Raw genomic sequence first — 24,477 nt, 5'->3', positions numbered from 1 at the left:
GTTTATATTTTTGTTCACTGTTAAACACACTTCAGATGTCGTTTTTTATTCGACTCGAATATTTTCATTTTATTGCAAAGTTTGTTCTGTTTCAGGTAGTCGTTATTTATACCAACAAATTTCAAAGTTTTTTTTTTCATAGTTTTCAATTTAACGTTTTCTCAAAAACCGTGCATAGGAAGTTTTTGAAATTGCTCTAGAATTGTAGACAAATGTCTAATTGGCAAAATTGTGGAGATTGAAAAAAGTTGTCAACTTATTCGCCAGCTGGCACGCTTTTACTGGAACATAGTCTCACATGCTCCACTTGGCTTTAGCGTTGCCTTTAATAATGTTAATGTTGCCTGGCTAACTTCTGGTCTGTGCTGTCATTAAGTTCAACTTTGATAATTTCAATAAAAATTTGAAAAATTAATTGAACAAAGCTGAAAATTGGCTAAAATAAAACAGAGAAAAACAGTAAATAAATCAAAAATGGAACATGCTTTTTTTTTTGAATTTTTGTTTAAAAATCCACACCGTATAAAATAAATTCAATGTTCTGAGTGTTGCTGAAGCTTGAGCACGAATAATACTACATCCTAAAGCAATTTCCCAATTGACGATACTTCTTTTTTAAAGCAAAATCCGATACATTTCAGTTTGAGAGGAGGTTCTACAATTTTCAGTTTTGGGAAAAAACTAGTTTTTGGCTTTTGAAGAGATATTGGTTCAGGGTTAGTGGGGATATGGTCGGGGTACTGTAGTAGTACTCTAGATGTACTGTAGGAGTACTGTAGGATTACTGTAGTTTTAGAAAACATTAACGTTTGGCTTTGAAAAGGATATTGCTTTGGGGCGACGGGTACTGTAGCTTTGAATCATTTAGCTTTAAACATTTGAAGTTGAAAAAACAAAATGTATAATATTCAATAATTGAAACAACCAAATTCTGAGCAAAAGGTGAAACAGTAAATTTTTCGAACCAGAATTTCTTGATTTTTTTTCGTCAACATCATGTTTTATTCTACTTTGTGTAAAAATTTCAGCTCCATCGGTACAAAAATATATGATTGAACTGAATTTAATCTGATTGAAGAGAAGAAGAACTCAAAATTGTTCGAAATTTGAAAATTGTCCGGACAAAGTTTCAGCACTGTTTCTGATTTTAGAATTGGAATAAAAACTGATCTGTAATAGCGGACAACAATTTTTCCAACTTTGAAAGTACAATGAAACAGTAAAAATTTTACTCTACTAAATTCTACTAAAAATGCTAAGTTTTAACGTTTTTTTCCCGATTTCTTTTTTTTTACATTCGTAAGTTTGAGCCCGAATAATACTACTTCTTAAAACAATTTCCCAATTGACGATACTTATTTTTTAAAGCAAAATTCAATCCTAATATCATTTCAGTTTTCAATCGCTTCACTTTCCCAGCCAATTTTAAATTATACAATTCGATTAGCATTCTTCCTATAAAATATGGCCTTTTCTTCAATTTTCACCATTCATTCATTCTCAGCTTCCCAGAAAAAAAATGAAAGTTTTCTTGGTGAGTTTTCATATGCTTCTACATAATTTTTCAATAATATTTCCAGCTCCTTCTTATTTGCGCCTCAAGTCTGCATTCTGGTGTGCACCACATAGTGCGGAAGGTGGTTCTTTCGCAGTGGCCGACATTTTTCGGGTTCTGAGCCGCACTATGCAGAAGGCACAAGGCAGGCGGAGGGCGCCACAAAGCGGGTGCAGCAGGCATTTTGGCGCCTACCTGGAAGCCGTTGTCCAAGCAGAAAACTGAAGTGAAACAGAGCGAATAAGTTTTTAAACCACTCCAAATCCTTCCTACACTACTGCAAGACTTGGTCAAAATTCTGAATTCTATAATAAAATTAGGCGCGATTTACATTCCAATAAGAAACATTTTAAATCATTCCGCACTTGACTAGAACGTGAAACAGAAATATTTTGAACTAACATTCATTTTTCTTCAATTTTTGCGATTTTTATCTGGCATTCTAAATTTAAAAAAAAGGTAATTAATTGTCTAATACACTACCTCGACCATCCCTCTATTTATTCGCTCTGCTTCACTTCAGTTTTCTGCTTGGACAACGGCTTCCAGGTAGGCGCCAAAACGCCTGCTGCACCCGCTTTGTGGCGCCCTCCGCCTGCCTTGTGCCTTCTGCATAGTGCGGCTCAGAACCCGAAAAATGTCGGACACTGCGAAAGAACCACCTTCCGCACTATGTGGTGCACACCAGAATGCAGACTTGAGACGGTAAGGTCGGCTTGAGGCGGGCAGGTTTGAGATACGCATGAGGCCTTGAAACCGCGCCTGCCTTCCATGGAAGCACGTCAGAGAAAACAAATTTACAATTAAAATATTTTTGCTATGTTTCAACTATTGCATATTATTTTTCCCTTAATACAATAACCTTAATTCATACATAGTCAATAAATTTTTTCATGAATATTCATAAAAAACATTGAAAACCATTAAAATTCTAAACTGACAAAAAACTTTTTAAATTTATTTGAAAAATCAACCAAGCTTACAGAGCTTGAACGCCGCTAGGAAAACCAAATTAACAGAGATTGAAAACCGCTTCTGCTTTTACCTACAAAATGAAATTCTCATCACTTAAAAAAGTTTGAAAAGCTACCGAGATTGGACCAAAATTATAAATTCTATAGAATGATTAGTAGAATGAGTATAATAGAATATCTAGTAATATAAACTTCCAAATAATTCTTTATTTGACTAGAACGTGAAACAGAGAATATTATGAACTAAACCTGATAATCTTAGTAAAACACTTGGACTGTCTCCGAAACAATTAGAAAACGAAGGGTAACTAAATATTCACAAACTTTCAGTTCTTATCCAGAAAGTGAAACAGTAGATTTTTAAATTTCATTAATTAAAAGAAACAAAACTCGTAGACTAAGTCAGAATTATTTTAAATATTACATAATAACCGAACATTTGTTTATTATTAAATATGTGAAAACTTAACTTTTGATTGAGTAGATGGTGAAACAGAAAATATTTTGAACTACAATTTAGTTTTCTCCGATTTTTGCCTGGCGTTCTAAATCCAAATTTAAATTGTTTCAGATTCAATTTGAAACAAATTTTGAAAAACCAAGAAAACCTTAATTTTGCGAATTTCAAGGAAAATAAACAATGGAGTCAGGAAAGATAAACCAGAGATAAAACACCATTTCTAATTTTACTGAAATTATTTATTGATTATTTGAGAATTTATTTAAAAATATCACTAAAGTGCAGCAAGTTTGTAGATAAAGCAGAAAAAATGCATAATATTTTAAAAAAATAGCTCAAAGTTCTTATCTACATAGTGAAACAGTAGAAATTTACGTCGGTTTTGGCTAAAAAGGATAAATGACCAGAATTCAAAAATCACATGTCTACTTTCACAGAACTGTATTATTTTTATTTAGAAACTTATTTGCAATTATGATCAACTTGAAACACTTTTTCTTTGAATGCCTAAAAATATCAGTAAAATTTAAAAAGAGAGATCAACATAACATTTAAAAGCTTTCAGTTTTTATCTAGAAGATGAAACAGTAGATTTTTCAGTTTTTTGAATTAATGAAACCAAAAAGTTTGTAAAGCTTGAGTTCTGAATTCTATAATGAAATAGGCACCAATTTTCATTCCAATATTAAATTTGTACCGTTTGTAAAATTTACAATTATTTTTCAGAAAAAGACTGCATAGAATGATCGATTTTTAGCCCAATTTTAATATCAAGTTTAATTATTAAGTTTTGTTATTAAGTTATAATTATTAAGTTATACGGAAAAAATGCCTGCAAGTTGACAAATGGTGCTTTACATAAAATATTTAAGAAATAATCAAAACAAAGCCGAAAATGACGTCACTCATTTGGGTCTGAATTCAAAAATATTTTTGTTGATTTTTGCTGAATTTAAAAAAAACATAAAAAGTTTTTTTCGGTCATTACGGCCTATTTTATCTGATTTAAAACAAATAAAGCAAGGAAAAACTCTCAACATTCAAAAATGCCAATGAAACTATGAAGTTTTGCATAAATATTGTCAAACAAAAACACTTGAAATCGATTTTCACCTTTTGCTCGAAAACTGATTTTTATGAAGTTTTTAGTGAAATTGGAAATTTAAAATTTTGCCCAATTTTGTTATTGAATTCATAAAATTTCTAATTGCCGAAACATTTTTTTTGAGAAAATAACAAAATTGATCTATTATACAATTTTACGGAGTTCAATTATTGAGTAAAATGTGAAACAGAAAATATTGTGAACTCAATAAATTTTTTTTTGTTTCAGATTACTGCCATCTTAACAGAAAGGTTGTAGAGTAAAGTTTGTAATTAAAAAAAAAATTGAAAACGAAACTTCGAAGGTAATCGACAGGGCCGTGGCAATTACTAAAAAAATGTGACCAACCATATAAACTTACCGAAACTGTCACAAATTCCAGTTGTTTCAAAATAGCAATGTTTTTAAATCCAAATAAATCCTTAACCTCATATCTCTGTGAAATCTCTGCGAATTTGACATTTTTCTGATTCTATGAAAATAGTTTCAAGTTGTAGCCTGCAAAAATGTTTTTTTTTGTTCAATTTAAAATTTTCTACTGTTTCATCGTAATTTTATTAGAATGACGTTCAAAAGGTACTGTTGCTTTTCTATCCCGCATTACTTAAAAGAATATTCAAAACAGTGAATTATTCAAGTTTAATTCTCACGGTAGTTAATAATTTGCTAACTTTGTTCCAAAAAGATGTTTCTCACTTTTTGTAAAGGTTGTTTTGTGAGTACTATATTTTGGTCAAATGTGGCATTTTCTGAGTATTTTTCTAACTATCTTCACATCAAGTTTCTTTTTCAAAAAAAAAACATTTATTTGAGCTAAAAAGTACCGTTTCAAATTTTTGTTAAATAATTAATACAGTTTTTTGTCCGTTGAGTGAACGAACATCTGAAGCCTCTTAAAAAAAATACCTGAAGCACATTTTCCATCAAATACTTGTGGGAATAATACAATTGTGTAACTTTTCAAAAATACAAAGTCACGCAAAAGAAAACGAAACTAAATTTGTTAAAAAAATTCAACTGTTTCTACTTTTCCTTATTTGTTGGAAGGGAAAAGAGCAGTCTAATATATCATCATTGTCTAGTGGTCTATTTATTTGCTCTGTTTCAAACCAGCTTTCTGTATAGACTAGGTCTTCCATGTAAGCGCCAAAACGCCTGCTCTGCCTGTCTCGCGCCGCGCACCACACCTTCTGCAAAATGCAAACCAAAAAATGTCGGCCGCATCAAAATAGCCACCTTTCGCAATATGTGGTGCAGTCACCAAGCCTGTGATTTCACGCCAGAATGAGGATTTGAGGCGAGCAGGTTTGAGACAGGTGCCAGGGCCTGAAAAGCTCTACAGAGAAAAAATTGTAAAAATTGAAAACAATTTCAATGTTTCAAGTATGGCATAATGTTTTCTTTAAATTCAATAGTTTAAATGATCTTTCCGTTAAAATTTCATTACAACATTGAAAACTATTAAAATCCTAAACTCATAAAAAACGACAAAATTTATTCGAAAAATGAAATCAAGCTTACAGGATTGGGATGGGACTAAGGGAACCAATTTTACCGGCGATTGAACACAGTTTTTACTTTCATAGAAATTTCCAATCTTCATTTTAGTTATTTCTTTAGTATCATTTACTATATATAAAGCGTATATATATATATGCTAAATGCGCAGCAGACATCGATCGAGGTTCGCGATAGACACCGTATATCTAATGTGTTTTCTCAAAAAAGTCGGGGGTCGCGCCGTAGGTGCGGTCCACGGCTGGTATTTATATATTAGTTTAGTTATATATGCCAATAATGTAACATAAAATGTATAATTTTTCAGTTTTTATCTAGAAAGCGAAGCAGGTTATAGTTGTTTATTAATCTGATAAGATTTCAATATAATATTTGTAAACATCCAATTTTGTGTAGATAGTGAAACAGAAAGTTTTATAAACTACAGCGACATTTTTTCAGCAATTTTTCTCTGGTCTTTTTATTGTTAATCCAAAGTTTCATAGTTTAAGATGCAATTAGAAACAGTACATATACCAGGTATATCGTGAAAATTCAGCAAAGTCAGTAAATTATACCAGATGCAATGTAAAAATTCTCCTCCAATAATAAGTCAACACGATATATAAATTGAATGTAAAATTTCAAAACAGTATTCGACTAAAACGTGAAACAGTGAATATTTTGCACAAACAATTGTAAAATGTAAAACCAAAAAATTGTCTTTAATCATCGTAATCTCGTAAAAACAGAGCAGGAATGTGCGGCAAATTTCAAAAAAAGTAGATTTGCCAAATTTTCCGCACACAAATAAAATCAAAATCAAAAATTTGACAATACAAGTCTGACCAAAACTATTGACTTTTTCGCCAAAGATTTTGTAAAATGAAACAAAATTGAGTAATTTTTAACTGAACAGAACTCAGTAGTTTTGGTGCTTCAAAAATATTAAAATTTTCGGAGATTGTTGAGCACGGCAAATTTGGCGAATTTCGGAAATTATTGGAAAAAGAGATTTGCCGACTTTGCCGAGCTTGACAAAATTCGCGAATCGTTCTTGGTGAATTTGCATTCGGTAATTGGTATAATTTACTGTCTCAAATTGCAGGATTAACAATAAGAAGGCCTGTCAAAAACGCTGATAAAATGTCGCAGTAGTTCAGAATATTTTCTGTTTCACCATCTACTCAAAATAAAAAAAATTTAAAAAAATTAAAAAGATTTTTCGATGTTCTTCACTGAAAAACATCGAAAAATCTAGAAAATCGAAAAATGAAACCATTGATGGAGTACCAATAAATAATTTTTGAAGATCCAAATTTTGAGTAGATAGTGAAACAGAAAATATTCTGAACTACTGCGACATTTTTTCAGCGATTTTTAACAGGTGTTCTTATTGTTAATCCTGCAATTTAAACCAGTAAGTTATACCAGGTACCGTATACAAATTCACCAAGAACGATTCGCGAATTTTTAGAAAAATACAAACTTTTCGAGGAATACAACCTAAAGACAGATTAATTATTAATTTTTTTAGAACAACTTTAAAAGAATAATTGAAACAAGTTTTTAGTTTTCTGTGTTTATCTGGCAAGTGAAACAGTAATTATTTCAATTTTACGATAATTAGAAAAAACAAATTTTCGCATTTTTTCAACGTATTTTTGACTCCAATCATAACCCGCAAACATTCCAAAATCTAATATAAATATAAAAACATTCAGTATTCCGCTAAAACATGAAACAAACAATATTTTGAACAAAAATTTAAAATGTTCGAGTTTTTTACTTATTGATTTAAAAATGGATTGAATAGTTCCAGGTGCAATTTGAAACAGTAAATTATACCAAATGGAATACAAAAATTCACTTTACACAGCTCCATTTTGCAAATTTTCCGACAAAGTACAGAGTTTGGACGGAGCCAGGAAAGCTAAATGGGAAAAAAAACCAAAAAACAATTCTACGGATTCATTTTTGATTTTTCTGGAACTGATTCAAAAGAATAACTAATTCCAAAATTTTTTAATTTTCTCAACTATATGAGAGGACTAGCGAGACATTTTTAATTTGACAGTTTTTATAAAGAAAGCGAAACAGTGGATATTTCAATTGAATACTTTTTCAGTTTTTATCTAAAAAGCGAAGCAGATTATAGTGGTTAATTAAGCTAAAAATAATACCGAAAGAATAAAAAGTTTGTAAACATCTAATTTTTGTGTAGATGGTGGAACAGAAAATATTATAAACTACTGCGACTTTTTTTCAGCAATTTTTCTCTGGTCTTTTTATTGTTAATCCAAAGTTTCATAGTTTAAGATGCAATTAGAAACAGTACATATACCAGGTATATCGTGAAAATTGAGCAAATTCAGTAAATTATACCAGATGCAATGTAAAAATTCACCTCCAATAATAAGTCAACACCATATATAAATTGAATGTAAAATTTCAAAACAGTATTCGACTAAAACGTGAAACAGTGAATATTTTGCACAAACAATTGTAAAATGTAAAACCAAAAAATTGTCTTTAATCTCGTAATCTTGATTATACAAAAAGGGTAGTTTTAGATACAATATGAAACAGAACAATTTTAGAAAATTTCAATTTTGCAAATTTTCACACAAAGTACAGAGTTTGGACGGAGCCAGGAAAACTGAATGGGAAAAAACCAAAAATCAATTCAACGGATTCATTTTTGATTTTTCTGGAACAGATTGAAAAGACTGATTGAAGAGAAAGACTCTTCTAGATTAACTTGCAATTTGAAACAGTAAAAATTTAATAAAGTTAATTTTCAGAATTCAATTAATTGAACTATTTTACAGAATTTGAAAATTTGCAAACATTTGAAAAAAAAACATTCAACGGCTTTGTATTTAATTTCAACCAGTAAAAATAGTTTGCCAATAACTCAACTTGAACATCTTTTTGCGAAATATTTGGAAAAAAGTGTGTACAAATATTTGAATTTAGTTCTTACAGTCAGATCAGTCTATTAACAAGACATTAAAAACTATGTATTCAATTTAAAAGTGAAACAGTAAAAATGAGTACCCGCCATTTTAACTGAAAATTTAAATTTTATATATTTCTCTTAATCATTAGGCTCTGAAATGAATTTTTCCGTTTAGAGTAAGACTGAAAATACAAAAATGTTCCCCGCGTTTTTATTTTCTTTAACTTGAAAATTGTTGTTTAATATGGCGGGGGATATCATACACAAGTTCCAATGAATACTATCTGTGCATTATGCACAACAAAAGTTGGTTAGTTTTAATGACATCTTGAAACACTGATTTATTTTCAAGAATTAAATTGAAAATTTTATAAATTACCAGCCGATGACCGCGCCTCCGGCGCGGCCAACGACTGGCGGAGTTTAAAATGTAAAGCACATTGATGTCCTTTTAATCATACACAAATGCCTCATCAAAATAAAGTTGACACTTTATCGATTCAATCGCATTTTCACTTTCCATGGTATACGATTCAGAAAACTCACAGAGACAATTAGAATTTTCTGGTTTTTCTTCCAACACATTGTCATTATCAAACTTTTGAAAAAATTCTACAGAGCTATACTTTTTTTTAATAACTTAAAAACTTTCCTTAACTGGAGAAGTCTGAATAATTAATTACTAAGTTCTTTGAACATTGCTGTAGCAAAACAAAGAAAAAGTCCTACAGGGGTTCTAGAACATTCCAACATTTTCCCGATTTTTCCAGTTCCTGAAACTTCCAGAAGGTACTGAAACAAAAATAGTTTCTCAGAAAACTTGAATTTCCCTCAAAAAAATGTTCTCATAAATTTTGAATTTCCCGCCCAAACTTTTAAGGGTCTCACCACAATGGGTCTCAGCACGATAGGTCTCACCACAACAATTCCAGAATTTTCACGAATTTTCTCGAATTTTCCAGAAGGTTCTAGAACATTCCAGAATTTTCTCGAATATTCCAGAAGGTTCTAGAAAATTCCAGAATTTTCTCGAATATTCCAGAAGGTTCTAGAACATTCCAGAATTTTTTTTCTAATTTCCCAGAAGGTTCTAGAAAATTCCAGAATTTTTTTTCGAATTTTCCAGAAGGTTCTAGAACATTCCAGAATTTTCCAGAAGGTTCTGGAACATTCCAAAATTTTCCCGAAGTTTCCAATTTCCCTTCCAAAGACGGAAAGTCAATTTTTTCCAAACTACAGTAATCCTATAGTACTCCTACAGTACCTCTACAGTACTACTACAGTACCCCGACCATATCCCACTACTAACCCCAAACTAATATCCCTCCAACAGCCGAAAACGCCTTGCCTTTGTAAGCTATGACGTCACAGACTACAAACTACGGAACAAACGGAATTATTTTTTTATATATAGGTAATGATTTTTCGACTTTTCCTTTTTTCATTCTCTTTTGTATACTCCCTGATGAACCAGAATTCCATGAAATAGATGCAAAATTTGACATTTAACTGAATAATTTTATAAAAGATTAAAAATCGGTCAAACAGCGAAAATCGACTGTTTTACATTTTTGCTAAAAAAACAGTTTTTTTCTTTTATTAATTCCACAGCTTTACTATTTGCTGTTAAATATTTCAAAAAAAATCTTTTAAAATACGTTTTTAATTAAAATTTTTATTTAAAAAATACCTAGCCAGAAGTTACTGTTTCAAAAATAAAAAAAAAGAATAAACTAATTCTGATTTTTATTAACTAAGTAAAGGGCATTCATGGAATCGATTTTGTTTTAGTTTTAAAATACTTTTTCTCAGCGACAAAGTTGGAAGTTACAAAAATCTTTAAAGGCGCACACTTTTTCGCATCTATTACAAATTCGGCATATCGGGACCGGGTACCGTACTTTATGCGCAAAAGTCAAAAAATTTCCGCGTCCGAGTCATATATTTGAAGAAATATAATAAACTAACTGTAATCTAAATATTATATTACTTTGGTTCACTAAAAAATTAGTTTAATGTTTCAGCTTTTGCATATTTTTTGCTAAAAAATGATAGCAAATGGAGTTTTATTTAATTTAGATACATGAATTGGAAGAAAAATTATAAACAATTATTGGAAAAATAAACAAATTTTGAATATGTTCACAAAGTTTTACAAAAAAATAGCGATGAGGTAGAAAAAATCGATCTACCAAGTTTTTAGAGTACAGTACTCCATCTTTATTATTCAATTTCCAATTGTTCGGAATTTGACTAAAACTTGAAACAGTTATTATTTTAATCAAATTGGTCCAACTAATAAGAATTACAGTTTTGATATTTTTAATTGTGATTTGAACAAAAGGGAAAAAAAATCACTTTACAAACTCTATAAAATTATTAATAAAGAATGGAATTTGAAACAAAATATATACTTCTGAAAAGATGCCCAAGTAGAACGATCAGAGAATAATTCGTAAAATGTTTCACTTGAAACCGGAACTTTTTTGAAAATGAAATTATTTCAAACTTACATTTTTAAAGCAAATAGTTTCGGTGTAAAACATGGAAGCCCGCTAAAAATAGTAAATTTTTATTTGAAATGTAAAAACGTGTTAAATACTGGTGCATTTTTTCCAAAAAGTTCTTTTGTTTTGGTCCTCAGTGACTTTCACTGACATCCTAATTAAATTATATTATACCTGCAAAATACTGTTGTCAACTTACTGAAAATTTATGAGACGCACTTTAGAAACGGCTACAATTTTTGAAATGGAATTAAAAAATTAAATCTCTGTTAGAGTGGGAATCGAAAATTTGAATGTGACCTTTTCATTTTCTAAACATAATAATTTAGTTCAAATTCATTTTAAAAACCTGGTGAAATCGATAGAAATTTTTTTCGGGATTTTCGGAAAGGAGTTTTAAATGTTTCACCTGGTGCATATGTTATTAAAAAAATACAGTTCATCTAATGAACTTTTCAGTTTTTCAAAAAAAAAAAAAAAAAAAAAAAAAAAGTAAGTTGACCCTATTTTCTGAAAGTTATTTTGGATTCAGTGAGATTTAATTTTGTAAACTAACAGAAAAAAAGTACAGCGAAATCTGTAAATGATAAAATATTTTCAGAATATCATATACAACCACCAGCCGTGGACCGCACCTCCGGCGCGGCCCCCGACTTCCAGAGCTGAAAACTAATTTTTCTGAAACTACCGTAATCATACAGTACTCCTACCGTACCACCATTGTACCACTACAGTACCCCGACTATATCCCTACACTAAGCCCAACTCACTATCCTTCCAGAAGCCAAAACGTCACAGACTACAAAGACTACATAGACTACAAACTATGGACAAACGGAATAAGCGCTTTATATATAGTAAATGATTTGTAGACTGTGAACAGCAATTATTTGCTCACTAAAATATCACAGTGAAACAGTAGAAAATTTAGCGTACTACAAATTTGATTCTCTTTTAAAAAATAAAGTTCACATGAAAGCTTTTCAAAATTTATTGTTTGTAACAAGACAATTACAAATAAATAAAATATAAAAATGTATAATACAGCCTTGGTAAGATCGGTAGAATTTTTTTCTGGTTCTTGGAAAAAAATGTGATCTGTTTCATCATTGCAACAAATTTCCACAACATTTTAATTATTTTACTGATCATTTTCATTCAAAATTGATCATTTTCTAAAAACCTGAAACAATTCGAAACGTTGAAAATTTGGTATTTTTGTGCCATGTTCGGTGTAAAATGACAAAGTCACTTTAGTGGTCAACCTCCTCGTTAAAATGTCTTTTTGAAACGAAAAATTTTTTATTATCAATCAAAAAAAAATTTGTTCACTAAATGCGTCTTTGAAACAGAAATTTTTTCGAATTCCAATTTATTTAATTTTAAGGAATTATCAATTTTTATGTTAATCAACCAGTTTTTTCAATCAATTTTTTATTGGTTTCTATGTTAAATTTCACACCGTAAAGCCGAGAGAATAAAACTACCAGAAAAATGAAGATATTCAATTTTTCAATTTTTTTAGCTCTCCGATTTAAACAATAATTGTAATTGATGAATATTATATTTTTTTCAAGTTTCTTTCTGAAATGAATGTAGTGAAACTGCAGAAAATTTTTGAAATTTTATTTAATTGAACATTTTGTTGAAAATTCAATTTTGACAGCGGCACATTAATGTAACAACTGTTTCAATTTGGTAATTTATTTCATGGTAAAAATTCAAATTTTAATCGTACTCTGTGCTCAAATTTATATTTCAATAACAAATTATTCACAAATTTAAAATACACTTTTATAAAAATCTGAAAGAAAACCTAATAGAAATAACTTGTGCAATTGAACCTGAAAAAAGTACAAACTACAAATTTAACCGTTTCAAAAAGTAAAGTTTCAGCAAAAAATTTCAAAGAAATTTTCAGTTAACTTACTTTCTCCAATAATCTTTAATGTCTTTTACAGGTTCATATCTACAAATCTGATATAATTTTGGGTACCCTTCCTGTCTTAGTTTTTCAATTTTTAGTTTTTATGTTTACAATTACAAATTAAAAACAAAACTTAATTTTTTTAATCTGGTCTGGATATTACTAGCAAAAATTCCAATATATTCATTAGATTGTTTCTTGTTGATTTAAATTATTAAAATAATTTCAGTTTAATAGTTTTAGAAAATACTCAATAAAAAAGCCAATTGCAAAAAATCACATATTGACGGTTGAGAACAACACAATTTGGAAAACGACCAACGGCTTACTGAAACGAATATTTCTTTTTTAAAAACATGGCAAAACCGGTAAAAATGTTTTCTGGATCTATGGAAAAAATGTTCGGATGTTTCACCAAGTGCATATATTTTGCGAAAAGTACAGTGAGTTTGATGTTAACTCGATCCATGCTTTGCCAATGAACAGAAAAAATTGAATAAAAAACTCAAAAACTAGAAAAATTTTATTTAATAAGTTATTAGATTAAAATTAGAACTCACGAATTCTGAAATAATATGAAAAACAATACAAAAAATAGGATAATGTGGAAAACATATTTGCTCAATCTAAAATAAATTCAGTGAAACAGTAGTAAATCGCGGGTATTTACTTCATATTTTTATTTGAATCTACAGAAAAATTCTTACTGCAATGTTTTGCATGTGCACATCAACAAACAGAAACTAAAAAAAATCATCTGTTTCATCTGGTGCATATTACTTTCGAGAATTCCATGACCAAATGATTGAAAAAAAGGAGAAAACTCCTCAACTGAACCCTAAACCTTAACTAAAAACAATAAAAACCTTAAACTTGTAACAATTGAAACCTTAAAACCTATGAGAAACGGCGTCTATCGGCTTGCACCCGTTCTTGCGGGAGAAGTGCCGAGAAATCTTGGATTCGCGTCGCCGTGTGCGCAAGGCAATGAAAGTGCGTCAACAAGATCGCAAGGCGCGAAACTTGTTGAGCAGGAAATCAGAGGTTTTGGCGTGTCAAAATGACAAAAGAGCTTGCGTTGAGGAAAAATAAAAGAGAAAACGGGTAAAACCCGACAGTTTATTAAAACAAATTAACGTTTCAATAGTTCTATAAATATTTTCCATTTAGACTTTTCTAGAGTTGTTTTCTTAAAGTTCTTAGGTATTTTTTCTTACACTATGACACGTAAAATTAACTTTTTTCGCATTTGTAGTTTGCCTTACGAAGATTTCTTACCATTATTTCCAGTACTGAATTTGAATATTTTGTTATTATAGTTTGTGAAATTTGAGACTTTGGCTGAAAATAAATCATTTTCTAAAAACCTGAAATGATTCAGAACGTCCGAAATGCGGTATTATTTGTGTAATTTGTGGTAAAAAAAGCAAAGTCTCAGATTTCGCTACTTCACCTTTAAATAGTTTCTGAAAACTATAAACTATTTATAACCGTTTCAAAAAGTGTATTTTTCATTACGTTTTTCCCTAGAACACACGTTGTTAATGTAATTCCTGTGAAGGAAAAAAGTATTACTAGATTAAAAAAAGAATAAGATAAGCACCAAATTCCATACGACATACGACTATTATACCATTTTCATGCATTCAGAATTTGACTAAAACGTGAAACAGTTAATATTTTAACCAAAATGGTCGAGTTTATAAGAATCACAGTTTTGAGAATCACAGTTTCTAATTGCGATTTGAAGCAATAATTTTTCAAATTTTGATTTCAGATAATCTATAGCACATTAAAATCAATTAAAAAATTTTTTTCGGAAGTTAACAAAATATTAATAAAAATTGGAATATGAAGAATGTTTAATATATTTTAAAATGCTTAGTAAAACGAACAGAAAATAATTTATGAATTTTTGTTTTCAGTGGAAATTTCAAATTCGGGTTTTTAGATTTAATTTTAAATATAAACTTTTCATTTTTAAAAACTAATAATTTAGTTACAAAGGTTCAGAAGTATCACAACCCAAAAGTAAAAATTCATTTTGCAAACCTGTTGAAACCGATAAAAATATTTTCTCTGGATATTTGGAAAAAAATTTAGATGTTTCACCTCGTGCATATGTTATTCGAAAAATACAGTTAATTTTATTGCACTATTCTTTGAACTGTTTTAAGGTTAATTTATTGGAAGTTTTAAGAAAAACTCAAAAATGTTATTTTCTAACACCAAAAAAACGTGAGCGACTGCATAACTTTTTTGTTTTTCGAAGTCTTAAATTTTGCAAAATTATAGTTTTGAAAAAAAAAAGATCAGATTTTCTGAAAGTTTTTTTTGGATTAAGTGAAATTTAATTTTGTAAACTAACAGAAAAATACAGAAAAGTTTGTAAATAATCAAACTTTTTTCAGAATACCATAAATGTGTATACTGTAAACAGCAACTATTTGCTTACTGAAATGAATGCAGTGAAACAGTAGAAAATTTAGCGTACTACGAATTTGATTCTCTCTTAAAAATCAAGTTCAAGAGATGCGAAAGCTTTTCATAATTCAATGTTTAATGACACAATCACAAACTAGACGAAAAATGTATTTTACAAATCTGGTAATATCGGTAGAAATGAGTTTTGTTCAGGTTTAATGCAAAAAGTGTTTCATGTTTCATGTGGTGCATATTATTTGCGAAAATTCAGTAGACTCAGTTGGTTAAGAACATTTGGAAAATATATATTTTTAAATTTTTTTTTAGACTTTGAATGTTTCAACTTCACAATTTTCATTGAAAAATATATTATTGCATTGCGTTTCTGCGTTTCTCTGTGAGTTGAAAATCCAATTTTGAACACTATTCAATGTTTGAAATCATTTTTCCAATTTTTCTGTATCAAATCCATGCGATAAAACTGATTTCTTATGAATAAAGTTGTCAAAAAAAACATTCACACATTTTTAGAACCATATAAAAATTTAATACTACCAGAATGTTTCACATTTTGTGTTTAGTAATTCTAGAACGGTAAATTTTTGACAAATTAAAATTTCAGTTGAAAAAAAGTAAAACGTTTTTTTTTGTCCAAAATTTTTTTGTCCAAGATCTAACTGATACTAATCACCTAGAATCTTTTAAATTAACATGTAGAAACTGTTGAAAATTTATTGTTTTTCGGAAATTTGGCAAGTAAAGTAGTATGTATGAATAAAAATAAAATCTGAAAAAAAGTAAAGAAAAATTATTTTCAACCGTCTCAGAAAGTGAATTTTCCATTAATTTCTTTCAGAAAACATGCAGGTTTGATTATTATGAACGTAAAAATGTGTTCCCAGATAATCATTTCAAATCCAAGAAACCAATATAAAATTTCCAATTTTCACCAAAGTCCATTTGTGAGACTAATAAAAATTACAGTTTTGGCAGTTTTAAGTGAACCTTGAAACAGTATTTTTTTCAAAAATCGGTTTTAGTGATCGCACGCAAATTAGTCGGTATATAGCATGAAATACATGCTTCAACATTAAAATTTCTGCTTAAAAATGGGTTTACATCGAAAATCAACTGAAATCGGTAGTGTATTTCAGACGCAAATAACTCAAGTTCTAGATGTTCACGGAAAAAAAAGTACAAATCAGAAACAAAAATGTATTTTACAAACCTGGTAAATCGGTAGAATTTTTTTCCTGGGCCAATTGAAAAAAAGTTTGATCTGTTTCATCTGGTGCGTAAGATTTGAAAAAATTTTGTAGATTCAGTAGGCTGTGGAATATCACATGTTGAGAGCAACACATTTTGGAAAAAACATGTTTTTAAAATTTTTTTGTGCTTTGAATGTTTCAACCTTAAAATTTTCATTGAAAAAAATGAGTAGACTATTGCATTTTCTCTGTAAGTTGGAAATCCGAATTTTGAACTATTAAATTTTTAAAAATCATTTTTCCGATCTTTCTGTATCTTATCCATGCGATCAAACAGTTTTCTTCTGAATACAGTTGTTTTAAAGAAGTTTACAAATTTTAGAACCATGGAGAAAATAAATACTACCAGAATGTTTCGGTAAATTTTTGTTTTTTTTTTTTTTTTTTTTGGATATGTTTCACCTGGTACATATTATTTGCAAAAATTCAGGTTGATCAATTGAATGTTGATATTTTGAATTTTAAAAAAATCTGTTTGAATAGTTTCACACAGTTCTTAACAAAAAAAGTTAACTGCTAAACTTCACATGTTAATACATAGTTTCAAGACGCGCAGTGGAAAAATTCCTGCACTGCTTACTGAAACTAATATTATATTTTACGAACTTCGTGAAACCGGAAAAAATTTATTTTTTCAGGTTCTATGGAATTCAATCTTTTCGTGATGCATTATTTAAAAAAACCGTGCCATGAAAAAAAAGTTTAATCTGTCTTATATTATGTGCTTATTATGTGCAATAATTTGGTAGATTTGATCAGTTTTGTTTATTATTTCAAATCAAATTCAAAAAAAAAATTCTACCGTTTCAAAAGTTTTAGAAGAATGCAAAAAAATGGTTTGCTATTGCATACATTGCCGTCAATATAATTTAAATAATAACATAGTATGCTATAATTAGAACTCTTTTCTTTCTTGAATACATCTAAAACAATTTTAATAAACAATTTTTCTGACTATGAAATAATGTGCAAAACAGATTTGCTCAATCTAAAACAAATGCGGCGAAACAGTATTAAATTTAAAGCATTTCCATAGTATTTTTACATGAATCTACAGAAAAAATAAGCTTGTTCACATCAATAAACATTAATTTAATTTAAAAAAAACTAATCTGTTTCATCTTGTGCATATTATTTCTAACAAAATTCAATTTGTTTAATATTCTTTTCTCTATAGTTTTTCAAATTTACCGTTTCAATAGCTTTAGAAATATTCACAACACCGTTTAGGAGGTTCTTTGTAGAGATTTAATCAACTCTCTAAAATAACTGCAGTAATACAGAAAATTTAGCGTAGTTCCATTTTTGCTTAATTTCAGTTTCCCCGAAAAAATAAAAACACGTAATAAGGTTTTCTAAATAAAAAAAAGTTTTACGATATTTTCTATGGCACGTAATTCATATTATTCTTTCCATTACTAAATTTCGAAGTTTTAGTATTTATTTTTTTGCGACTTCACTAGTAAATGAAATGAATGCAATTCAGAAATTGGAATAATTTTTAACAAGATGTTGAAACCGCAAGAGACTATTTTTTTACTGGTTCGATTTCAATTTTTTATTAGTTTCAACATTTGCATATTGCATTTATACTCAAAAATTGGTAGTCTTGGTAAATTTTTTAATTGATTCAATGTTTAGTGAAATAATCTGAGACTTCGCATTGTTCGGCTCAAAATGGCTCAAAATTCAAATTTTTGAGACCTTCTGAAAACTTCTGAAGAAAAGTTTTGACTTCTCAACATTTTGGAAAAATGTATATTTTATGCACTTATCGTCGGAAAAGCATCAAATCAAAATTATCAAAACTCTTCCGCAAATTGTGATATTGATAAAGAGATGAAATTTAGGATTTTAGCTCAAAATATGGCAAGTTTGGAATTCGGTATTTCTGTGCTACTTTTGGTCTGAAAAAGAAAAGTTTTAGATTTTGCTAAACCACATTTAGAAAGTTTTCGAAAATTCATACCCATCATAAGTTAAGATCAATTCAAAAAGAAAACTTGCTTTCTAACCTCATCTTTGAAACAGTAATTTTTCCAATTCCGATTTTTTAAAAAATTTACCTCAAAATTACAGCTAATTAACTATTTTAAACTATGTTCAATTTTATATTAGCTTCCCACCGGGTAAAACCTTGAGAACTGCTTTAAAAAATATCTGAAAAATGAAAATATCAAATTTTTTAAATACTTTCAAGCTCTATTCAGATATAAATTGTTTTTTTATATTTTCTGTCTTAAAGCGAGGAGATCAATTTCTATGCTAATTAACCTGTTTTTTCAATTAAAATTAATTTTTCAATTAATTTTTAAACGATTCTCGTGCTAAATTTCACACAGGAAAACCTAGAGAGCTACTGAAAAAAAAAACCTGAAAATTGAAATATTAGATTTTTCAATGCTTTCAAGTTCAGCTGATGAACATTGTTTTTCTTCCAATTTTCTTTCCAAAAATGGATTTAGTGAAACAGCAAAAAAATTTAGAAATTTAACAGGATTTCTCAAATTTTGATATTTCCGGTCCAGATAGTGTATACAGTTGAAGAGACACAGACACTCCGGGACCCATGGGTTGGAGCGAGGGAAGAGCCGAGTTGTGTCGATTTACGGGGGCTTCCTCTTTCTTAAAGCTCTGTAAATCGACGCAACTCGGCACTTTCCGCGTCCCGCCCCCAGGGTGCCGGAATGTCTGTGTCTCTTCAACTGTCTACACTCTGGTGAAATGAATGAGTTTTCCAATTAAAAAAAAATCAACTGTTTCAATTTGTTGATTTATCTCATGAGAAAAATTTAAATTTTAATCTTCATCATCAGTCTCTAATTTACAAATTAACAATACACTGTCAAAATTTATAGTTCAAGCATTACGTAATGCTAATTGTTTTTTGTATTTTTTCCATCTAAAATAAAAGTAGTAAAACTGTATAAACACTTTTAAGATCTTCTCTTACTTTCGAAAATTAAAATTAGATGAATGAATTTTTAGATTTCAAATTTTGTTCGAAATTAAAGTTTTAAAATTAAAAAATGTTTCAACTTGTTTATTTATTTCATGAGGAAAATTGGAATTATTACTGTCATTATAAATTAAGTATTTAAATTCAAAAAATAATTTCTAAACTATGGAAAAAGTTTGACATGCCTGTTTAAAGGTACACGCTTTTGTTCATTTTGGGTCTCGCCACGATTGCAAAATTTACAGATTTGCTAATTTCGTGATTGAAGTGCACAAAAAATTCAGATTTCTTTGAAACAGTAATTTTTTAAATTCAAAATATTTTCAAAAAATGTTCTGTTGCAGCTTTGTTAACTTCAATCTTAACTTATTATTACACATTAAAACCAAGAAAAAAGTGAAAATAGGACATAAAATTGGAAGTAAATTTACAATTTATTATAATCGTTAAGGTTAGCCAGTCAGATCAAGGCTTCTGCTTCTCCTCTTTTTCTCTGCACTCTCTCACTATTCATCATACCAACTTCCGTATCACCTACTTTTTTGGCAAAGGATTTTGTAATATTGTGAAAGTAAAAAACATTCGGTGAAAGGAACGAGAGAAGCTTTCAGTTTTCTGACTTCTTCCGTGTTACTACAAGGCTTTCGGTTACAAAATGAAACGGGAACCAACATTTTTGGAGGGTATAAAAGAATTGGGATGTAGTGGGAAAAGGTATACTTTTCACTTTTTTCCCATTTTTTTCCTGTTTCAGAATTATTTTTTGAAAGGTAGCTATTTTATAATTTTAATAGAAATCCACTATGCTTTGGTTGTAAGAAATTGAAATGATTTCAAAAATTTGGAGAAAAATCACCACGAAGTTAAGAAAATACTGTTTCAAAATTTTGATTTCTTTTTATAAAAAAATGATTTTTAATTTCCAGTTTATCCTGGACAATTTTTTTTTAATTTGCAAGGTACAATTTCAAAAACTTTTCAAACTGCTTAAAAAGCGGCTGAAAAAAAGAATTCTGATATAAACTTTGACCGATTTTAAAACATTTATAAAACAGACTTTCATATACTTTTTTTTTTGGAAAAAAAATTATTTTTTTCACATTATAAAAATCCATTTTCACTGTTACAAATTTTATACATAAACAGTATATATAACTTTCTTACGAATTACTAAAAATGGATGATACGCATGAACTCCTCAAATGTTAATCTCTCTCAAACACCAGTTTAACATTTTTCCTTATTTCACTTTGGTGAAATCGAAATTTTGAAACAGTATTTTTTATTTTTTTTAAAAATGAACATTTTGGAATGAAAATCTTCACTTCTTCACTTCTAAGGAACACAGCTATTTTTCAGAGAACTGAAAATAGTATCGTTTCAAATTTTTCATTTAACAGATCTATATTTTCTGGAAACATTATAATATTTTCTTGTTCCTATCAACTTAATATATTTTATTTGTAAGTAACTGATTCGAAAATTGAAAAAAAAAACAGTTTCGAAACATAATTGAAAAATAATAAAAAATACTGTTTCAAAATTATGATTTCTTTTTGAAAAAACTGATGTTTCCATTATTGTTTTCCAATTTTACAACTTTTATGAAACAGACTTTCATATAATTTTTTTTCGAGAAAAAACTAATTTTTTCAAATTATACAAAATCCATTTTTACTGTTACAAATTCTAGATTTAATCAGCATCAAATTTTCTTTTTTTCTTACGAATTATTTAAAAATGGATGACACGCATCAACTCGAAAATATTAATTTCCTAACAATAAAAATAATATTAAAACCAATGGTAAACAGATTTTTTTCAATTGAAAAGTCCTGATAAAATCCATAAACGTTTTTGAAATTTGTAAAACATTATATTTCAGAAATTTAAATTGAGAAAAAAAAGTGTTTTTTTTTTGCAAAAAAAAGCTGTTTCATAGCTTCCATATAGTTAGTCATCTTCCAAATTTTGTACTGTAAAAAGTTTTTTGATGTATTTCATCTGAATTACCTTTACTTTTATATTACCTAATGTATGTTTAACGAGTTTAACAAATAATTCATTTGAAAAATAAAAAAAACCAGTTTCAAAACATAAGTAAAAATAACTTTTTATTTGGTGGCAAAAGAAACCAATAATATGAAGGGATATTGCTTTGGGGTTAGTGGAGGGTTATGGTTGGAGTACTGTAGTAGTACTGTAGTAGTACTGTAGTAGTACTGTAGGATTACTGTAGTTAAGGAAAAATTGACTTTTCGTCTTTTTAAGGGATTTGAAATAATTTGATAAAAATAAAAACGATATTGAAATCAATCTGATACAGTCTTTTTTATTGAAAATTAAATAGGTCCAAAAGTTTTCCAATTTTGAAATTTGATAGACATTAATTAAAAAATAAATAATTCATTTCAAATCGTATGTGAAACAGATTTTTTTTTATTTCCGAAAATGTGATTCGAGTTCTCTAAGCTTCAGGAAGTCAAAATTCATTCGAGAGAAATATTTTCAGATGGAGGATTCAAAGAAGGTGGCAGCGGAGACTGAGTCATTCCGAAAGATTGCATTTGCAGGTATACATATAATTTTTGTATTTAATCTGAAATAGGAAACTATTTCTGAGGTTTCAATGGAAATTCCAAAACACCTGTCGCTTTACCACATTACTGAAACAGTAATTTTTTCCAGGAATCGCAATTTCCACGATTGCAACTCTGACCGCTATCTTGGCAATTCCAATGTTGTACAATTACATGCAACACGTTTCAAGTTCCCTTCAAACTGAGGTCGATTTCTGCCAACATCGGACTGATGGGCTTTGGGATGAGTACAAGAATGTAAGAAAGAAATATTCAAACGAAAATTGAAAAAAAAAATTTTTTCCAGTTCCAAAACCTGCAAGGTGTCACCGGGCGTCTTCGTCGTTCAACCAACAAACGTCATACCGGACAAATGAACCGATCGAAGAAGATGCGCCGTCAAAATGAAGAGGAAGAAGTTGAGATTGTATATGTTGACGAGGATGGGAATGAGGTGGATGATCAGACACCTACTGCTGCTCCAGTCGCTCAAGCTCAAGTCCCAGCTTCTTCATTTGCAGCCACTTTTAGCCATGCTTCAAGAGCTCCAGCTTCATCTGGATCTTGCTGCTCTTGCGGTGTGGGTGCTGTTGGACCACCTGGAGCCCCAGGACAAGATGGAGCTCCTGGAAATGATGGATCTTCTGGAGCACCGGGACATCCTGGACAAGATGCTGTAGATGACTCTCAAGCTGGACCAGACTCATTCTGCTTTGACTGCCCAGCTGGACCACCAGGACCATCCGGAGCTCCAGGACAAAAGGGACCTTCAGGAGCACCAGGAGCTCCAGGACAATCTGGAGGATCCGCTCTTCCAGGACCACCAGGACCAGCTGGATCACCTGGGCGATCAGGACAACCAGGATCCAATGGAAACGTCGGAGCTCCAGGAGCCCCAGGACAAGTCGTTGATGTTCCAGGAGCACCTGGACCTGCAGGACCACCAGGACCACCAGGACCATCCGGAGCTCCAGGACACCCAGGACAAGCTGGATCATCCCTGCCAGGAGCCCCAGGACCACAAGGAGACGCCGGAGCACCAGGACAGCCAGGAGCTCCAGGACAACAAGGAGAACCAGGAGAGGACGGAGAGAGTGGATCCGAGGGAGCTTGTGATCACTGCCCACCACCAAGAACTGCTCCAGGATATTGAATGGAAGCTCTGGGAGTTGTTCACTTTTTTGTATAGTTTCTTCGTGTCTTATTTGTATGAAGTGAATTTTTGAAGGCATTTTTCAATTAATTTTATACTGTTTCACCAAGTTTTCATCCGACCACTCTATTTCTCTCACAACGCTCGGATATTAGCAAACATTAAAAATTAGAGAAACAGTTACACTTTGAAGAGAACAGAATATTTTAGACAAAATTAAATACAAATATTGCATTATTTCCAATTAGGAACTGTTTCATTTAGATGTTAAATGGATTTTTAATCTAATTGTCTAGTTCCAACAGGAGAGAATTAAAAATGATAAAGTAACTCCTTTTTAAAAAAACGTTTTTGTGATTACAAGGGTTTTGAAAGTTTTTATTTCGAAAAAGCGTCACAAAATCTATTTTTGGATCTTCGTAGCAAGTCATGTTCAACTATTTTCCACGTGTTTCGGTGTACAACTAATCAAAAATGCTGGTTTTTAATTTTCGAAAAAAAAAATTGAAAATGGATAAAATTCCTAAAACAATTCAATTTTATATCATTTTCATGTTAACACCCAAAACATAAGTTTCACATATATTTCGCTTTGAAGAAATCGAAATTTTGAAACAGACGCTAAGTTTATGCAAGACAGATCACAAGAATCCATTTTGGAATTGTGTTTTATGTTTGAAAACATTTTTTCTTGGACGCATAATTTGGGCCATGTTATCTGGAAAATAATTCAAATAAAAAGTTAATGATATTTTTTATTTAAAATCGGGAAAAAACTAACGAAATTCAAATTTCTGTGAAAACTATAATTGCGTCAATAAAAAATGTGTTCACCTGTTTCAAACATTCGAAACATTAGTTTCACATATATTTCGCTTTGGAGAAATCAAACTTTTGAAACAGTATTTTTTTTTCAATTGTTTCACATTTTTTATTTAATAGGTCTATATTTTCAGGAAACTTCCAGCTTTTTTTGTTGTCAACTTTAAATATTTTATTTCTTTCTTTTATTAACGCTTTGAAATGAAAATCTTCATAAGTCAAATTCACCTCTAAAAACACAGTTGTCTTTCCAGAAAAATGAAGAAAAAAAAATGTTTCACACTT

The 24,477-nt window shown here is 29.9% G+C and overlaps 1 protein-coding gene and 117 non-coding genes across 118 annotated transcripts; 47 read left to right on the top strand and 71 right to left on the bottom strand.

Moving 5' to 3' along the window:
* Window positions 1–22: 22 nt before the first annotated feature.
* Window positions 23–43, top strand: 21ur-2271. The gene has a single exon (NR_067088.1).
* Window positions 44–390: 347 nt separating this feature from the next.
* 21ur-13797 lies at window positions 391–411 on the bottom strand. Its single transcript, NR_067087.1, has one exon.
* Window positions 412–883: 472 nt separating this feature from the next.
* Window positions 884–904, bottom strand: 21ur-13523. The gene has a single exon (NR_067086.1).
* A 251-nt stretch (window positions 905–1,155) lies between these two features.
* On the bottom strand, window positions 1,156–1,176 carry 21ur-1452. The gene has a single exon (NR_067085.1).
* A 696-nt stretch (window positions 1,177–1,872) lies between these two features.
* On the bottom strand, window positions 1,873–1,893 carry 21ur-4559. The gene has a single exon (NR_067084.1).
* Window positions 1,876–1,896, bottom strand: 21ur-5404. Its single transcript, NR_067083.1, has one exon.
* Window positions 1,897–2,422: 526 nt separating this feature from the next.
* On the top strand, window positions 2,423–2,443 carry 21ur-7254. The gene has a single exon (NR_067082.1).
* A 250-nt stretch (window positions 2,444–2,693) lies between these two features.
* Window positions 2,694–2,714, bottom strand: 21ur-1586. The gene has a single exon (NR_067081.1).
* A 101-nt stretch (window positions 2,715–2,815) lies between these two features.
* Window positions 2,816–2,836, bottom strand: 21ur-12488. The gene has a single exon (NR_067080.1).
* Window positions 2,817–2,837, bottom strand: 21ur-8537. The gene has a single exon (NR_067079.1).
* Window positions 2,838–2,958: 121 nt separating this feature from the next.
* On the bottom strand, window positions 2,959–2,979 carry 21ur-1313. Its single transcript, NR_067078.1, has one exon.
* A 163-nt stretch (window positions 2,980–3,142) lies between these two features.
* Window positions 3,143–3,163, top strand: 21ur-13831. Its single transcript, NR_067077.1, has one exon.
* Window positions 3,164–3,285: 122 nt separating this feature from the next.
* Window positions 3,286–3,306, bottom strand: 21ur-9502. The gene has a single exon (NR_067076.1).
* A 106-nt stretch (window positions 3,307–3,412) lies between these two features.
* Window positions 3,413–3,433, bottom strand: 21ur-5667. The gene has a single exon (NR_067075.1).
* On the bottom strand, window positions 3,417–3,437 carry 21ur-5381. The gene has a single exon (NR_067074.1).
* A 73-nt stretch (window positions 3,438–3,510) lies between these two features.
* On the bottom strand, window positions 3,511–3,531 carry 21ur-6549. The gene has a single exon (NR_067073.1).
* On the bottom strand, window positions 3,514–3,534 carry 21ur-14676. Its single transcript, NR_067072.1, has one exon.
* Window positions 3,535–4,217: 683 nt separating this feature from the next.
* 21ur-10455 lies at window positions 4,218–4,238 on the bottom strand. Its single transcript, NR_067071.1, has one exon.
* A 53-nt stretch (window positions 4,239–4,291) lies between these two features.
* 21ur-11068 lies at window positions 4,292–4,312 on the top strand. The gene has a single exon (NR_067070.1).
* A 226-nt stretch (window positions 4,313–4,538) lies between these two features.
* Window positions 4,539–4,559, top strand: 21ur-14974. Its single transcript, NR_067069.1, has one exon.
* Window positions 4,560–4,652: 93 nt separating this feature from the next.
* 21ur-9057 lies at window positions 4,653–4,673 on the bottom strand. The gene has a single exon (NR_067068.1).
* Window positions 4,674–4,677: 4 nt separating this feature from the next.
* On the top strand, window positions 4,678–4,698 carry 21ur-9009. Its single transcript, NR_067067.1, has one exon.
* Window positions 4,699–4,963: 265 nt separating this feature from the next.
* Window positions 4,964–4,984, top strand: 21ur-730. Its single transcript, NR_067066.1, has one exon.
* A 175-nt stretch (window positions 4,985–5,159) lies between these two features.
* On the top strand, window positions 5,160–5,180 carry 21ur-4111. The gene has a single exon (NR_067065.1).
* Window positions 5,181–5,876: 696 nt separating this feature from the next.
* 21ur-3198 lies at window positions 5,877–5,897 on the bottom strand. The gene has a single exon (NR_067064.1).
* A 57-nt stretch (window positions 5,898–5,954) lies between these two features.
* Window positions 5,955–5,975, bottom strand: 21ur-9301. The gene has a single exon (NR_067063.1).
* A 225-nt stretch (window positions 5,976–6,200) lies between these two features.
* 21ur-6328 lies at window positions 6,201–6,221 on the bottom strand. Its single transcript, NR_067062.1, has one exon.
* A 509-nt stretch (window positions 6,222–6,730) lies between these two features.
* Window positions 6,731–6,751, top strand: 21ur-11592. The gene has a single exon (NR_067061.1).
* A 115-nt stretch (window positions 6,752–6,866) lies between these two features.
* On the bottom strand, window positions 6,867–6,887 carry 21ur-410. The gene has a single exon (NR_067060.1).
* Window positions 6,888–7,088: 201 nt separating this feature from the next.
* Window positions 7,089–7,109, bottom strand: 21ur-1759. The gene has a single exon (NR_067059.1).
* On the bottom strand, window positions 7,092–7,112 carry 21ur-14602. The gene has a single exon (NR_067058.1).
* Window positions 7,113–7,272: 160 nt separating this feature from the next.
* On the bottom strand, window positions 7,273–7,293 carry 21ur-13549. Its single transcript, NR_067057.1, has one exon.
* A 69-nt stretch (window positions 7,294–7,362) lies between these two features.
* Window positions 7,363–7,383, bottom strand: 21ur-13635. Its single transcript, NR_067056.1, has one exon.
* Window positions 7,384–7,625: 242 nt separating this feature from the next.
* On the bottom strand, window positions 7,626–7,646 carry 21ur-3782. Its single transcript, NR_067055.1, has one exon.
* A 30-nt stretch (window positions 7,647–7,676) lies between these two features.
* On the bottom strand, window positions 7,677–7,697 carry 21ur-13518. Its single transcript, NR_067054.1, has one exon.
* Window positions 7,698–7,756: 59 nt separating this feature from the next.
* On the top strand, window positions 7,757–7,777 carry 21ur-11511. Its single transcript, NR_067053.1, has one exon.
* Window positions 7,762–7,782, bottom strand: 21ur-1292. The gene has a single exon (NR_067052.1).
* Window positions 7,783–8,007: 225 nt separating this feature from the next.
* Window positions 8,008–8,028, bottom strand: 21ur-8818. Its single transcript, NR_067051.1, has one exon.
* Window positions 8,029–8,114: 86 nt separating this feature from the next.
* Window positions 8,115–8,135, bottom strand: 21ur-463. The gene has a single exon (NR_067050.1).
* Window positions 8,136–8,304: 169 nt separating this feature from the next.
* On the bottom strand, window positions 8,305–8,325 carry 21ur-4493. Its single transcript, NR_067049.1, has one exon.
* Window positions 8,326–8,572: 247 nt separating this feature from the next.
* On the bottom strand, window positions 8,573–8,593 carry 21ur-2555. The gene has a single exon (NR_067048.1).
* Window positions 8,594–8,824: 231 nt separating this feature from the next.
* 21ur-887 lies at window positions 8,825–8,845 on the bottom strand. The gene has a single exon (NR_067047.1).
* A 1,312-nt stretch (window positions 8,846–10,157) lies between these two features.
* On the top strand, window positions 10,158–10,178 carry 21ur-2039. Its single transcript, NR_067046.1, has one exon.
* On the top strand, window positions 10,159–10,179 carry 21ur-1471. The gene has a single exon (NR_067045.1).
* A 125-nt stretch (window positions 10,180–10,304) lies between these two features.
* Window positions 10,305–10,325, top strand: 21ur-173. The gene has a single exon (NR_067044.1).
* A 292-nt stretch (window positions 10,326–10,617) lies between these two features.
* Window positions 10,618–10,638, top strand: 21ur-11866. Its single transcript, NR_067043.1, has one exon.
* A 118-nt stretch (window positions 10,639–10,756) lies between these two features.
* On the bottom strand, window positions 10,757–10,777 carry 21ur-78. Its single transcript, NR_067042.1, has one exon.
* On the bottom strand, window positions 10,759–10,779 carry 21ur-10474. The gene has a single exon (NR_067041.1).
* A 186-nt stretch (window positions 10,780–10,965) lies between these two features.
* 21ur-4706 lies at window positions 10,966–10,986 on the bottom strand. Its single transcript, NR_067040.1, has one exon.
* A 369-nt stretch (window positions 10,987–11,355) lies between these two features.
* On the bottom strand, window positions 11,356–11,376 carry 21ur-366. The gene has a single exon (NR_067039.1).
* A 132-nt stretch (window positions 11,377–11,508) lies between these two features.
* 21ur-328 lies at window positions 11,509–11,529 on the top strand. The gene has a single exon (NR_067038.1).
* A 384-nt stretch (window positions 11,530–11,913) lies between these two features.
* On the bottom strand, window positions 11,914–11,934 carry 21ur-5039. The gene has a single exon (NR_067037.1).
* Window positions 11,935–12,205: 271 nt separating this feature from the next.
* 21ur-6137 lies at window positions 12,206–12,226 on the top strand. Its single transcript, NR_067036.1, has one exon.
* Window positions 12,227–12,344: 118 nt separating this feature from the next.
* 21ur-7525 lies at window positions 12,345–12,365 on the bottom strand. The gene has a single exon (NR_067035.1).
* On the bottom strand, window positions 12,348–12,368 carry 21ur-15472. The gene has a single exon (NR_067034.1).
* A 233-nt stretch (window positions 12,369–12,601) lies between these two features.
* On the bottom strand, window positions 12,602–12,622 carry 21ur-3060. The gene has a single exon (NR_067033.1).
* Window positions 12,623–12,793: 171 nt separating this feature from the next.
* 21ur-937 lies at window positions 12,794–12,814 on the top strand. The gene has a single exon (NR_067032.1).
* Window positions 12,815–13,287: 473 nt separating this feature from the next.
* 21ur-4227 lies at window positions 13,288–13,308 on the bottom strand. Its single transcript, NR_067031.1, has one exon.
* Window positions 13,309–13,441: 133 nt separating this feature from the next.
* Window positions 13,442–13,462, top strand: 21ur-365. Its single transcript, NR_067030.1, has one exon.
* Window positions 13,444–13,464, top strand: 21ur-8795. The gene has a single exon (NR_067029.1).
* Window positions 13,465–13,568: 104 nt separating this feature from the next.
* 21ur-8319 lies at window positions 13,569–13,589 on the bottom strand. Its single transcript, NR_067028.1, has one exon.
* Window positions 13,590–13,792: 203 nt separating this feature from the next.
* 21ur-5802 lies at window positions 13,793–13,813 on the top strand. The gene has a single exon (NR_067027.1).
* A 357-nt stretch (window positions 13,814–14,170) lies between these two features.
* On the top strand, window positions 14,171–14,191 carry 21ur-14651. Its single transcript, NR_067026.1, has one exon.
* A 335-nt stretch (window positions 14,192–14,526) lies between these two features.
* Window positions 14,527–14,547, top strand: 21ur-12187. The gene has a single exon (NR_067025.1).
* A 47-nt stretch (window positions 14,548–14,594) lies between these two features.
* 21ur-1962 lies at window positions 14,595–14,615 on the bottom strand. The gene has a single exon (NR_067024.1).
* Window positions 14,616–14,985: 370 nt separating this feature from the next.
* 21ur-4473 lies at window positions 14,986–15,006 on the bottom strand. The gene has a single exon (NR_067023.1).
* Window positions 15,007–15,134: 128 nt separating this feature from the next.
* On the top strand, window positions 15,135–15,155 carry 21ur-634. The gene has a single exon (NR_067022.1).
* 21ur-6830 lies at window positions 15,136–15,156 on the top strand. The gene has a single exon (NR_067021.1).
* On the top strand, window positions 15,138–15,158 carry 21ur-14224. Its single transcript, NR_067020.1, has one exon.
* Window positions 15,140–15,160, top strand: 21ur-190. The gene has a single exon (NR_067019.1).
* A 237-nt stretch (window positions 15,161–15,397) lies between these two features.
* 21ur-4651 lies at window positions 15,398–15,418 on the bottom strand. Its single transcript, NR_067018.1, has one exon.
* Window positions 15,419–15,692: 274 nt separating this feature from the next.
* 21ur-2141 lies at window positions 15,693–15,713 on the top strand. The gene has a single exon (NR_067017.1).
* Window positions 15,694–15,714, top strand: 21ur-1315. The gene has a single exon (NR_067016.1).
* Window positions 15,715–16,017: 303 nt separating this feature from the next.
* On the top strand, window positions 16,018–16,038 carry 21ur-7031. Its single transcript, NR_067015.1, has one exon.
* A 30-nt stretch (window positions 16,039–16,068) lies between these two features.
* 21ur-4433 lies at window positions 16,069–16,089 on the bottom strand. The gene has a single exon (NR_067014.1).
* A 270-nt stretch (window positions 16,090–16,359) lies between these two features.
* Window positions 16,360–16,380, bottom strand: 21ur-4711. Its single transcript, NR_067013.1, has one exon.
* A 66-nt stretch (window positions 16,381–16,446) lies between these two features.
* Window positions 16,447–16,467, top strand: 21ur-14091. Its single transcript, NR_067012.1, has one exon.
* A 117-nt stretch (window positions 16,468–16,584) lies between these two features.
* On the bottom strand, window positions 16,585–16,605 carry 21ur-10199. Its single transcript, NR_067011.1, has one exon.
* Window positions 16,606–16,737: 132 nt separating this feature from the next.
* 21ur-1584 lies at window positions 16,738–16,758 on the top strand. The gene has a single exon (NR_067010.1).
* Window positions 16,759–16,857: 99 nt separating this feature from the next.
* 21ur-7296 lies at window positions 16,858–16,878 on the top strand. The gene has a single exon (NR_067009.1).
* A 241-nt stretch (window positions 16,879–17,119) lies between these two features.
* 21ur-5395 lies at window positions 17,120–17,140 on the top strand. Its single transcript, NR_067008.1, has one exon.
* A 90-nt stretch (window positions 17,141–17,230) lies between these two features.
* 21ur-7655 lies at window positions 17,231–17,251 on the bottom strand. Its single transcript, NR_067007.1, has one exon.
* A 371-nt stretch (window positions 17,252–17,622) lies between these two features.
* 21ur-11177 lies at window positions 17,623–17,643 on the bottom strand. The gene has a single exon (NR_067006.1).
* Window positions 17,644–17,839: 196 nt separating this feature from the next.
* Window positions 17,840–17,860, top strand: 21ur-8902. Its single transcript, NR_067005.1, has one exon.
* A 274-nt stretch (window positions 17,861–18,134) lies between these two features.
* 21ur-4202 lies at window positions 18,135–18,155 on the bottom strand. The gene has a single exon (NR_067004.1).
* A 489-nt stretch (window positions 18,156–18,644) lies between these two features.
* Window positions 18,645–18,665, bottom strand: 21ur-2074. Its single transcript, NR_067003.1, has one exon.
* A 420-nt stretch (window positions 18,666–19,085) lies between these two features.
* Window positions 19,086–19,106, bottom strand: 21ur-5287. Its single transcript, NR_067002.1, has one exon.
* Window positions 19,107–19,483: 377 nt separating this feature from the next.
* On the top strand, window positions 19,484–19,504 carry 21ur-1478. The gene has a single exon (NR_067001.1).
* On the top strand, window positions 19,485–19,505 carry 21ur-12070. The gene has a single exon (NR_067000.1).
* Window positions 19,506–19,537: 32 nt separating this feature from the next.
* On the bottom strand, window positions 19,538–19,558 carry 21ur-9700. The gene has a single exon (NR_066999.1).
* Window positions 19,540–19,560, bottom strand: 21ur-2930. Its single transcript, NR_066998.1, has one exon.
* Window positions 19,561–19,754: 194 nt separating this feature from the next.
* Window positions 19,755–19,775, top strand: 21ur-4576. The gene has a single exon (NR_066997.1).
* Window positions 19,776–19,871: 96 nt separating this feature from the next.
* On the bottom strand, window positions 19,872–19,892 carry 21ur-2104. Its single transcript, NR_066996.1, has one exon.
* Window positions 19,893–20,236: 344 nt separating this feature from the next.
* 21ur-9669 lies at window positions 20,237–20,257 on the bottom strand. Its single transcript, NR_066995.1, has one exon.
* Window positions 20,258–20,430: 173 nt separating this feature from the next.
* On the top strand, window positions 20,431–20,451 carry 21ur-26. The gene has a single exon (NR_066994.1).
* A 106-nt stretch (window positions 20,452–20,557) lies between these two features.
* 21ur-14028 lies at window positions 20,558–20,578 on the top strand. Its single transcript, NR_066993.1, has one exon.
* Window positions 20,579–20,627: 49 nt separating this feature from the next.
* Window positions 20,628–20,648, bottom strand: 21ur-12300. Its single transcript, NR_066992.1, has one exon.
* Window positions 20,649–20,848: 200 nt separating this feature from the next.
* On the bottom strand, window positions 20,849–20,869 carry 21ur-1093. The gene has a single exon (NR_066991.1).
* Window positions 20,870–21,060: 191 nt separating this feature from the next.
* On the top strand, window positions 21,061–21,081 carry 21ur-1856. The gene has a single exon (NR_066990.1).
* A 135-nt stretch (window positions 21,082–21,216) lies between these two features.
* On the top strand, window positions 21,217–21,237 carry 21ur-9040. The gene has a single exon (NR_066989.1).
* Window positions 21,238–21,386: 149 nt separating this feature from the next.
* On the bottom strand, window positions 21,387–21,407 carry 21ur-4448. The gene has a single exon (NR_066988.1).
* Window positions 21,408–21,442: 35 nt separating this feature from the next.
* On the bottom strand, window positions 21,443–21,463 carry 21ur-12927. The gene has a single exon (NR_066987.1).
* A 153-nt stretch (window positions 21,464–21,616) lies between these two features.
* Window positions 21,617–21,637, top strand: 21ur-5191. Its single transcript, NR_066986.1, has one exon.
* Window positions 21,638–21,766: 129 nt separating this feature from the next.
* 21ur-15692 lies at window positions 21,767–21,787 on the top strand. The gene has a single exon (NR_066985.1).
* Window positions 21,788–21,897: 110 nt separating this feature from the next.
* 21ur-13015 lies at window positions 21,898–21,918 on the bottom strand. Its single transcript, NR_066984.1, has one exon.
* Window positions 21,899–21,919, bottom strand: 21ur-14057. The gene has a single exon (NR_066983.1).
* An 84-nt stretch (window positions 21,920–22,003) lies between these two features.
* Window positions 22,004–22,024, bottom strand: 21ur-11070. Its single transcript, NR_066982.1, has one exon.
* Window positions 22,025–22,150: 126 nt separating this feature from the next.
* Window positions 22,151–23,447, top strand: col-137 (Nematode cuticle collagen N-terminal domain-containing protein; the record flags this gene model as incomplete). The annotated part of the gene is made up of 3 exons (NM_070565.6): window positions 22,151–22,211; window positions 22,327–22,475; window positions 22,525–23,447. 3 exons carry the CDS (start codon window positions 22,151–22,153, stop codon window positions 23,368–23,370), a joined length of 1,056 nt encoding a protein of 351 aa, NP_502966.2. The 3' UTR covers window positions 23,371–23,447.
* Window positions 22,179–22,199, bottom strand: 21ur-12304. The gene has a single exon (NR_066981.1).
* 21ur-42 lies at window positions 22,248–22,268 on the bottom strand. Its single transcript, NR_066980.1, has one exon.
* Window positions 23,448–23,484: 37 nt separating the features above from the next.
* 21ur-13690 lies at window positions 23,485–23,505 on the bottom strand. Its single transcript, NR_066979.1, has one exon.
* Window positions 23,506–23,514: 9 nt separating this feature from the next.
* On the top strand, window positions 23,515–23,535 carry 21ur-1372. Its single transcript, NR_066978.1, has one exon.
* Window positions 23,536–23,666: 131 nt separating this feature from the next.
* 21ur-2255 lies at window positions 23,667–23,687 on the top strand. The gene has a single exon (NR_066977.1).
* A 229-nt stretch (window positions 23,688–23,916) lies between these two features.
* Window positions 23,917–23,937, bottom strand: 21ur-13935. The gene has a single exon (NR_066976.1).
* 21ur-9272 lies at window positions 23,923–23,943 on the bottom strand. The gene has a single exon (NR_066975.1).
* Window positions 23,944–24,204: 261 nt separating this feature from the next.
* 21ur-8744 lies at window positions 24,205–24,225 on the bottom strand. The gene has a single exon (NR_066974.1).
* Window positions 24,226–24,331: 106 nt separating this feature from the next.
* On the top strand, window positions 24,332–24,352 carry 21ur-12066. Its single transcript, NR_066973.1, has one exon.
* 21ur-12287 lies at window positions 24,332–24,352 on the bottom strand. The gene has a single exon (NR_066972.1).
* Window positions 24,353–24,477: the final 125 nt, after the last annotated feature.

This window comes from Caenorhabditis elegans, chromosome IV, assembly GCF_000002985.6.
Source record: "Caenorhabditis elegans chromosome IV".
Classification (NCBI taxonomy): domain Eukaryota; kingdom Metazoa; phylum Nematoda; class Chromadorea; order Rhabditida; family Rhabditidae; genus Caenorhabditis; species Caenorhabditis elegans.
This window is presented reverse-complemented; position numbering and strand designations above follow the sequence as displayed.